The sequence below is a fragment of the Electrona antarctica genome, assembly GCF_951216825.1.
Source record: "Electrona antarctica genome assembly, chromosome: 14".
NCBI lineage: Eukaryota > Metazoa > Chordata > Actinopteri > Myctophiformes > Myctophidae > Electrona > Electrona antarctica.
In genome coordinates, this window is record NC_136795.1 from 11,749,338 (window position 1) to 11,760,275 (window position 10,938).

The 10,938-nt window shown below is 41.0% G+C and overlaps 1 protein-coding gene across 1 annotated transcript; it reads right to left on the reverse strand.

Moving 5' to 3' along the window:
* Nucleotides 1-2,556: 2,556 nt before the first annotated feature.
* LOC306936916 (FAS-associated death domain protein-like) lies at nucleotides 2,557-10,031 on the reverse strand. Its single transcript, XM_079520582.1, has 4 exons — nucleotides 9,901-10,031; nucleotides 8,772-8,801; nucleotides 8,268-8,294; nucleotides 2,557-3,158 (listed from the first exon to the last, which is right to left on the reverse strand). The coding sequence occupies exons 1-4, from the start codon at nucleotides 9,998-10,000 to the stop codon at nucleotides 2,875-2,877; spliced, it is 441 nt and encodes a 146-aa protein (XP_079376708.1). The 5' UTR covers nucleotides 10,001-10,031; the 3' UTR covers nucleotides 2,557-2,874.
* Between the last annotated feature and the right edge of the window lie 907 nt (nucleotides 10,032-10,938).

Here is a 10,938-nt window from a genome sequence, read left to right on the forward strand (position 1 = left end):
CTCATAATGCAGCAAACAAAGGCGTCGCCGTGCTGTGGAACATCATTAACATTTAGGTCAGTGAACGCCCCGTCGGACCATTCCTTAACACTGGACCCCTGCAGCCCAGTGAGGTCCTTCGAAGAGAAGCGTTTCAGTGACTCCTCCATTTGGCCCTTGGTTTGGTCTTTACACATCAACACCCTGAAACCCAGCGAGCTGAATGTACGTGCCAAATCATCTGCAGGGGTGGAAACAAACAACCTTGATTCAAAGGCTTCAACCACCAAACATTCAGAGCATATAGTGTTTACTTTTCACGAGCAATTTCTGACAAGTACAGCCATTGAGTGATCTTCAATTTGTAAATATGTAAGAAACGATGAGGGATAGTATCCAAACAACATTCATACCAGCATCCTTGTCTGTTCCATTTCGTTTAGCTTCAGGATCCTTAAAGTTCTCATTGTTCATGATCACACAGAGACCTGTAGGTTTGCTGTTCAACTTGTACATCTTGTCATCTGGGTGGAAAAGAAAAACACATTTACATTCCCAAAGATATAACCAAATATCGTTGAGATATCAAGGTTGCCAATCCCACACCTTATTGCCACTAGTATGACATAGTACACAAATCAATTCCTAAACCACATGACACAGATGCAGACAATTAGTCTGTCTGTCTGTCAGTGCCTTCCCTCTGGTCTCTGTTACAGGCCATCAGCTGTGATCTGAAGATCTGATGTGTGCACGCATTTGAAGAACGCACACACTTACACCATGCAGAAAATGTAGTGTGAAACCTGCCATTGACAGAGTTAACGCACATGTCGACTGTGGCTGTGGCTCAAGAGGTAGAGCAGGTCGTCCAATGATCCATGGGTCGGCGGTTCGAATCCCGGCTCCTCCTGTCTACATGTCGAAGTGTCCTTGGGCAAGACACTGAACCCCAAATTGCTCCCGATGTGCTGGTTGGTACCTTGCATGGCTTCCGCCGCAATCGGTGTATGAATGTGTGTGTGAATGGGTGAATGTAATAATATAGGCGCTATATAAATGCACCATTTACCATGTCAAGGGAACATCTCCATACATGCGCATAAAATTGTTAACAATAACAATGACTTGCGCTGATAATCTGAGCACACAAACACACTGGTATCTCCATGACGGGCATGTGACGTGCTTATTTGTTTATTGTTTAGGGCTAAAGACCATTGGAATTGCATTACAGCAACAGCAACACATATGGTCAAGTATTGCAGTGTTTGGAACTGCAAAAACAGCAGCAACATAAAAACAGGACGCTCAAATTGAGACATTTGAAAACTAAAAAGTCGATAAAACAACAGTTTAATGAAAATAACGATGAAAACTAGGAATTTTCAAACCCCCATTGGTTTAGCCCTATTTCAAAATGGCACAGACAACGTCCTGAATGAAACGTCGTGACGCATGTGTAGGTAGAAGAATCAGCTTATTGCGTTGATCAAGAATCAAGGATGTCCTGTCAATATATGGAACATTGCGAGTAGGCCTACTCTTAGCATATGAATACAGAATACCCAATACCGGAAGTAACTAGAAAGGCAAAGTGTGGTTGCCGCAGTGGCTTACATATGCCCCTCCCACTGATATTGCCAGCCAATTACAATGTCAAGTCACCCCTGCGATCATGCGTAAGTAATTCGAGGGGATTTAACCCCCCAAAAATAATGTTTCTGTAAAAAACGGTTACATTCTTCGCATTTGCGGCGCCCCCTATGGATGAAAATAGAATCGCTTTTGGCTTTTGGTTGATTAAACCACCCGCGACATCTGATTCAAATTTCGGATGGATTGGACATTCCGTTCGTGATTTTAGGCATTTTTTGTAAAATAGGCCCCTCCCACTAACTTCGGACGACCATTTTGGCCGAACCATACGGACAAAAAAAATTCAAAAAATGTGAAAAAAAGGAAACGCGGTCCGATAGGTCCAGAGATCATGTGTACCGATTTCTGTGAGATTCGGACAAAATCTGTAGATTTAGAAAATAAAAGTGTGTTTTGAAGAAAAAAACATTTTGATTTTAAGACCTACGGTTCAAGAGTTATAAGCCAAAACGTAAAGTGGGCTGTTATAGCGCCACCATGAGGCCGACTGATAAGTTAATTAATTTTAGTAAGTATTATGAATTTACCCTCCAAGTTTTGTAACTATATCGCTTACGGTCTCCGAGAAAAAAATACTTGAACGTGAGTTTTCGCATTTTCCCATTCATGTCAATGGGGAAATGTAATGCACGAATAAATTAATATCAATTAAACTATACAATATTTCTCTTAGCAATGAGCAAGCACACGATTCCCGATTTTAGTGCGGCAAAGTTTGTCTTACTCCAGTAAAATAATAAAGTGTTACAAGTACCACACTAATAAGGAGCACATGGAGCACACAGGCAGTTGAAGCCTTTTTATTGCAGGTGCAGACTAACAATTTGGATGATATTACAACTTCTTCAGTGTCAAACAAACAAACAGGCAGTGGTTATGACCTCTATCGTCTGCATTCCAATTCCAATTCCAATACAGAATGTGTGGCTGAAACAGATTTTGCAGCCAGTTAGAAATCAAACTACAATATTACATCATCAAAATACTCTTCAAAAAAATACTGCCTTTGAGGGCGGATTCTGTTGAAGCTGGGTCTTGAAAGCCTGGGTACCGAGGCTATAGCTAGACAGTTGTGTTGGGAAAGCACACACTCATTAAAAGGTACAGCTTTGCTTGAATTAGAGGCTTGTAAGTTTATTGTTTTTGGTGAATTTGTTGTTTTTTGGAACCATTATTTTTGAACGCCTTGAAGAAAGAAATCTGCATAATTGAAGTGCCCTCATCCAAATAACTCATTCACACTCCTTCCTCTAGCAGGAAGTCTATATCATCGTCTTCTAGGTCTTCGTCTAACTCTGCAAGCTTGGCGTGTAAGTGGGCAGCTGTGGCGTTTTTCCTCTGTTGTTTTCTCCAAAGGCACAGCATTTGATAAACTCTGTCCACGTGGTCCCGTGGATGGTTCTCCTCAATCTGCTCCAATTTATGCCCGCTGATACCCAGCAATATGCCAATCTTCCTCCATGCTTTTCCAATTTTATTAGCCACCTGCATCAGCTGCTTCTCTGTGACGATTTTGGAGTCTGTGAAAGTGTGGGGGAGTTAGGGAATTATGGTACCACGTTTCTACAATGGACCTTATTGCAGATCCAATTTTACACTGAGTTACACTGAGGATTTTAATTGTGATAGGAATCGTTCATAGTGTAAGTCTTGATGTTCCTTTTCCCAGTGTAAAGAAAAACAGGTCGCAGCCCAATTTACGTTATACAAATTATGACCTAATAAGCCGTTATTAATAATGTGTTCATAATTAGAAATAATATGTGTACATTAGGGTCTAATAAGAAATCAGATAACAAAGCCTATAAGAGTTATTAGTTATTTATGTTCTTTATAATGCCTAATGTTAATATTATTTCGGTTCCTACTGTAGCCTACTTTTCCACTATCCTACCGTATAGCCGAAGGGTTTAATTAGAATAATGTGTTCTTCATTAGGCCTTCATTTCATTGTATTACCATGAATTACATCAAGTTACTACATATAATTATGACCTAATTGAACACCCCCCGAACTCCTTCCCCACCATCGTCATGAGATTATATTGGCTTCATTAGAAATAATATGTTCTTATTAGGAACACATTACCGCTCTTTAGGAAAAACAGTACCGTAAATTATACATCAGCAATATTCCGTTAATACCAGTAAGACGCCTGAGGGCGATGGCCATATATGGAGTGTGTCTTGAGTGTACAGGGTCATATGGAATGTCAGAACAGGTCAACTCCATATATGGAGATCTAAGGGTGGCAGCGGGGGCAGTGTCTTGAATGTACAGGGTTTGATCAGGGCCCAGGTAGGGCCGGGCCTTAATTTTCGGGCCTGTTGAGAAATCTAGTTTTCGCCAGCTGCCGCTCGCGGCTGCACAAATAACTTTGGGGCGGGCCCGTCTAGAGTTTAAATGGACAGGTATCAGTCAAAAGAGACATCGAAGAGGAAGGATGGATGGAGAAGGATCAACATATGGAATGGATATAACAGGTTCTGACATATATCCATATACTAACACGGAGTCCGCCAGAACCGTAGTAACCGTAGGATTAAATTAATCGTTTAGCCTTCCAGAACCGTAGCCTACGTTTTCCAGGGTTTAAATTCTTTAATCCATGTTTTGATCCAATCGAATCGTTGGCTGCAGCTCGTTAGCATAACAGTCAAAGTGGGACAGTGGCCGCGGACATTTTGAAGATGTGAACGCATCCACTTTCACTCTATGTGCTGCTTTCAGCGGCGCAATGAATGATACTCGCGGTCGGTTTTGTCACCACCGACCGAGAGAACAACAACCGGTCAAGACACCACACACAGCATTTTGTCATTGTAACATCCGGTTACGGATATTTGGCTCTTCAAAATAAGGGTTGCGCACGATAAAACCTTGGCAATGCGCGATAGATAGATGAATTAATCCTGGCGGTCAAACGGTAATATTGATGACATCAGGGATCTCCATATATGGGCTTAATTGCGACAGCAGGTCGCATTTACTATGACATCCCTGATGATGCCACGAGACCCCTGGGTAAAGGCATGTCATATGAAATTGGTAGGATATTTTCAAGTGTACAAGCAATTAAAAACAATGTTGCAAGTTAGATGCTTAAGCCATTTAAACAGTGCATGAGCACCGGTAGGCCTATAGATGCGAGGATTTGCGCTGCCTGTGCTGGAATCCTATGGCTGGAATAGTTTCATGACATGGAGAGGCATTTGAGGGAGACTGCAGTGCTGCAGCTAGAGAGTCATGTCTCCCAACGGGTAGGCTATACTGCAACCTACAGCAGGCCCATGTCTTTCTCAAGTTACGGTATGTGCAATCTCCTCATCTCGTCCTCGTTTAAAGATAAACCCAACGTGTCGCTCGAATGTCAAATGTGCCGAGCCAGCGCAAGTGGGGACCGCATCCGCATCTATAGGTAGGCTAACCCAGCCAGCCCACCACCACATAAGGTTTAGGCTGCACATTCATTGACAGCCCAGCCACTGCAGCGAGGGGGTGAGGAGGGCAGCGAGGGAGTGGGGGAACAAGTGTTATTGTCCCACTTTATTTTTTACTTCTAGTGCAACCCCAAAGTTTGCCAGTCTACTTGCCCCACAGTTTTGGCATCACACAGTTGAGTCAAATTCACCGGCTTCATCTGGAATCGTGCGGTTGCTTTTTGCTAAGAGTTTAATAAAATTTCCCCCATTGACCCACTCACATTCAAGTATATTTTTCTCAGAAACCGTAAAGGCTAAAGTTACAACACTGGGAGGGGAGGTTCATATAATTACAAAAATGTATTACAAGAAAAATGCATCGGCCGGCCTCATGGTCGCTCTATAACAGCCCACTTTACGTTTTGGCCCATGAACCGTAGGTCGTGAATTTAAAACAAATATTTTACCCTGGATTCCTTGGGGCATATGACGCATCCCCATGTGTCAGGATAGATTTTCCGCCATTTTGAATTTCCTTCGTAACCGTTTGTTGCAAAAACATGCTTTGTGAGGGATAAATCCTCTAAGGATAAATCCCCTTAAATTACTTACACATGACACCTTATTATACACATCACAGGGGTGGGTTACTTGATCTTCAACAAGATGGGATGTTTCAGAACATCATAGAATGTTCAGATTGCTTTTTTCCCCTTTGGAGTTATTTTATCAAGCAGCATTCATATTTGAGCATTACAGATTTCATTATACTGCTCCTGTTTGAGCATCCTCATCTATTATAAGCTGAACCTCTGTGACGTGCTGAATTAGGGCATTCCTTCACAAATTCAGCTTTCATCATGTCTGTCAAAAAAGACTATTATGTTACTTGATTTCTGTCCTCAGAAATGTGAAGGTGCATTGCACTTGTTCAAGTTCAATATTGACTGAAACAAAAGGACATCAAATAAAAATGCTCTCTTTGCTCATTGAATTAGTAGTTCTAGTAGTTTGATTTCCGCGTCAGATATACAGGTCAGAGACAAGTCCGTTTTCTTACCTGCAGTTTTACCAGGTGTGTCCACACCTGAGACATTTGGAAGAAAAGATAAATTAATTTCATGTTCCTAATGTGAAGAAGGCAAGCAGCCTCAAATGGCAACAGTAGACACAATGTACTCCTTGAGAAAATTGTATAATCTCAGGGAAGAATCTGAAAGTCTGGGAATCTTAAGGTAAAGTTACACTGCACTTGTACAGGGTTTGATCAGGGCCCAGGTAGGGCCGGGCCTTAATTTTCGGGCCTGTTGAGAAATCTAGTTTTCGCCGGCTGCCGGGCGCGGCTGCAGAAATAACTTTGGGGCAGGCCCGTCTAGAGTTTAAATGGACAGGTATCAGTCAAAAGGGACATCGAAGAGGAAGGATGGATGGAGAAGGATCAACATATGGAATATACTAACACGGAGTCCGCCAGAACCGTAGTAACCGTAGGATTAAATTAATCGTTTAGCCTTCCAGAACCGTAGCATACGTTTTCCAGGGTTTAAATTCTTTAATGCATGTTTTGATCCAATCGAATCGTTGGCTGCAGCTCGTTAGCATAACAGTCAAAGTGGGACAGTGGCCGCGGACATTTTGAAGATGCGAGCGCATCCACTTTCACTCTATGTGCTGCTTTCAGCGGCACAATGAATGATACTCGCGGTCGGGTTTTTTCACCACCGACCGAGAGAACAACAACCGGTCAAGACACCACACACAGCATTTTGTCATTGTAACATCCGGTTACGGATATTTGGCTCTTCAAAATAAGGGTTGCGCACGATAAAACCTTGGCAATGCACGATAGATAGATGAATTAATCCTGGCGGTCAAACGGTAATATTGATGACATCAGGGATCTCCATATATGGGCTTAATTGCGACAGCAGGTCGCATTTACTATGACATCCCTGATGATGCCACGAGACCCCTGGGTAAAGGCATGTCATATGAAATTGGTAGGATATTTTCAAGTGTACAAGCAATTAAAAACAATGTTGCAAGTTAGATGCTTAAGCCATTTAAACAGTGCATGAGCACCGGTAGGCCTATAGATGCGAGGATTTGCGCTGCCTGTGCTGGAATCCTATGGCTGGAATAGTTTCATGACATGGAGAGGCATTTGAGGGAGACTGCAGTGCTGCAGCTAGAGAGTCATGTCTCCCAACGGGTAGGCTATAATGCAACCTACAGCAGGCCCATGTCTTTCTCAAGTCACGGTATGTGCAATCTCCTCATCTCGTCCTCGTTTAACCCATTGATGCCTGGTGCAACCTATACGCTGTTCTACCTTTGATGCCGGCGCGCTCTCTGTGTCTCATCAGCTATTGCTATACATGTAGTAACATAACTATTTAAAAAAAAAGATTTTGAAGGATTTCAGAAACCTTAGGTCAGGCCCTAGAAGGCATTCCCAGATTCGGCCTCTAAAGTTACAACACTGGGAGGGGAGGTTCATAATAATTACAAAAATGAATTACAAGAAAAATGCATCGGCCGCGCTATAACAGCCCACTTTACGTTTTGGCCTATAATTCATGAACCGTAGGTCGTGAATTTAAAATAAATATTTTACCCTCGATTCCTTGGGGCATGACGCATGTGTCAGGATAGATTTTCCACCATTTTGAATTTCCTTCGTAACTGTTTGTCGCAAAAACATGATTTGTGAGGGATAAATCCTCTAAGGATAAATCCCCTTAGATTACTTACACATGACACATTATTATACATCAACAGGGGTGGGTTACTTGATCTTCAACAAGATGGGATGTTTCAGAACATCATAGAATGTTCAGATTGCTTTTTTCCCCTTTGGAGTTATTTTATCAAGCAGCATTCTTATTTGAGCATTACAGATTTCATTATACTGCTCCTGTTTGAGCATCCTCATCTATTATAAGATGAACCTCTGTGACGTTCTGAATTAGGGCATTCCTGTTCTTCACAAATTCAGCTTTCATCATGTCTGTCAAAAAATACTATTATGTTACTTGATTTCTGTCCTCAGAAATGTAAAGGTGCATTGCACTTGTTCAAGTTCAATAGTGACTGAAACAAAAGGACATCAAATACAAATGCTCTCTTTGCTCATTGAATTAGTAGTTCTAGTAGTTTGATTTCAGCGTCAAATATACAGGTCAGAGACAAGTCCGTTTTCTTACCTGCAGTTTTACCAGGTGCGTCCACACCTGAGACATTTGGAAGAAAAGATACATTAATTTCATGTTCCTAATGTGAAGAAGGCTGCTTGCCTTCTGTTGCCTCAAATGGCAACAGTAGACACAATGTACTCCTTCAGAAAATTGTATAATCTCAGGGAAGAATCTGAAAGTCTGGGAATCTTAAGGTAAAGTTACACTGCACTTGTTAAAGTTTAATAGCACTGTTGAATGAGAAAAATATGAATGATGATTGTTTTATAATTTTTTCTTTTGATATATCATTATACTCTTTTGTGTTTTATTTCAATTGCATGTTATGGTAAACAGTAATTTATGTATATTACTGTCTGGGTGCTCTATGAATACAATTGTCTTACTATTAGGTGTACAGAATGTGGGATTTATTAATTTTACATCAAGCATGAATTTGATCATTGTCCATTTCAATATTATTTGATTTCAGGGTCAAATATAGACAGTAGGAAATACAAGTAAAGTTCTTACCTGTTGCCTGAGGCCTTTCCACACCTGAGACTTTAGAGAGAAAACAATAATCACCATCAAAAGCTGGGTCAAACACTAGATTACTAAAAACACAATCTTTGAAGAATCAGATAATCTGATTTAAATGTTAAACTGTATTCATCCATTCATCTGTTACATTTTAAAAGACTGCTAAAGACTCACCTGTTTAGTCAGGCTATTTAGTTATTTGTTTTTAGGTCCTATTATTATTAATTTGTCTTTTGTTTTTAACATTGATAAGCTTTTGTGTTTTATTTCAATTACTGGTAATGCTATTTAACAGTTCACTAGTAAGATACCACACCTCTACTTAAGTTTGACAATTTTATTGAAACAAAATCAGATGAATGTGGAATGGAATGAGGAGCTGACGGGCATTGTTGCTCTACTCTGGGTGCGGTCGTTCGTCTCTGTCCCGTCACTGCCCTGACGGGATTCCTAGACTCCGAGAATAGACAGAACGAAGAGCGTGAATCGAGGAGGAGATTTGGGCCATATCCACTTGCCCAAATGTACGGCTATCACCGTTTTTAGGCCAAGGAGTGTTTTTCATGCAAAACTAATGCTTGGAATGGATTCAGAATCATGAAAACCCCCTAGTTTGACATGTCGCATGATGAAATTTAGCCTTATATTGGTTGTCTATGGTGTGGTATACAAAAATGGCCATAACTTTTTTTCACAATATTTCCGGCAGAGCAGACCTCTCATTCTGTGGACCTTTGAAAAACACAAATAAAAAGTATGTCATGACATGACAGGTTAATCCTTAACCGTTGAGCCTTTGGGCCTGTGACTCCCTGGCTATAGAACGGGGAGTGGCCGTGATAAGAGGGCAGAGCGTGGTCTCTACTCCTGAACCTACCTACAGTACATGTATTGTAGGCTATGTGTAAGGTATTACTGTCTGTGAAAGGCGCTCTATAAATAAAAATGAATGTGTGTGTGTGTGTGTGTGTGTGTGTGTGTGTGTGTGTGTGTGTGTGTGTGTGTGTGTGTGTGTGTGTGTGTGTGGGAGGTACTAGGGTGGTCTACTGTAGATTCAGAATTATTGTACCAGTCCGACCTCATAACCTGTAAACATGTACTGTATCCTCTCTTCACCTACCTCTGGGTATATTTTCCAGATCATTTGCTAGATCATTCCTCTCGATCTTCCTCAAAGCCTTCATCACGATCTCCTGAGCATCCTTCGGGTATTTCTCCATAATCAGGTTGACAACTTTCTGCTTAGTATTAGCCTCCTCCAATGCGCCCGCTGCTAGTGGCCTCCTCAGGTTGCCTACAATGTTTTCAGGCTGTTGCAGATGCCACTTAAACAACTCTAACTGCGCTGCTGTCAGCTCGTCCAGAGTTTCCAACAAGGTAAGCTTCTGACCAGACATGGTTGATTCCTAGTAGCCTACAAAACAGAGGATGTTAACGTGTTAACGTTTCATTCTCTTATACTGCTTTAAGACTGAACACAAGCTTGAGTTGAAGTTATTGTGCATGTTAGAGAACACAACAATCTAGTCTACATTACCATCTTCCATGGTTCTAAAAACAAGTTACTGAACAAACACGCACGAACGATGTGAGGCCTACTATCAAAATCTTAGGATAGAAATTGTATTATGCCATTTAAACAGTTTTGTATTTATTTTTTAACCATATGGGACGTCACACAAACTTTGGTTCTGCCTATATATTCAATGGGAACGGAGCATTTATTTAATTATCTTATTAAAGTTATACTCTTTTCCCTTCACTCCATTGAGTACAATATTGATCTTAGAATTAATCCATCAAAGTAAAAATACTTACGTTGTCTTTTGCCAATTTCTGAAGTTAAAATAAATCTTCCTTGCGTGTGCTCTGGGTCAAGCCTTATGAAGTCTTAAATGAGCAAGAGTTGATTTCCAATAGGCTACACCCCATTTCCTGGTTTGTGTTTGTGTGTGACAAAAGTCACAAAACGGAAAGTGAAAGTATTTTGCCATAATTACTACAGAGTACAGAATGTTCAGCAAATGTGTGTATGCATGCACGTGTGGCTCTCATTCGAACACCAAGAGATTCAGGATTCAAGGTACAAGGTTGTACTTGATTGTTACATCTTGTGTACAGTACATAAGAGTAAAACTTATTTTGGTTTGACTTCCTT

What these genes read in the sequence shown, in the direction of transcription:
- LOC306936916 (XM_079520582.1), bottom strand. Translation starts at nt 10,000, where the DNA reads ATGGAGAAATACCCGAAGGATGCTCAGGAGATCGTGATGAAGGCTTTG. An exon ending in TCTGGAAAATATACCCAGAG is followed by an intron (nt 8,802 to 9,900) that starts GTAGGTGAAGAG and finishes TTCTCTCTAAAG; the next exon opens with TCTCAGGTGTGGAAAGGCCT. An exon ending in GGAAAGGCCTCAGGCAACAG is followed by an intron (nt 8,295 to 8,771) that starts GTAAGAACTTTA and finishes CAAATGTCTCAG; the next exon opens with GTGTGGACGCACCTGGTAAA.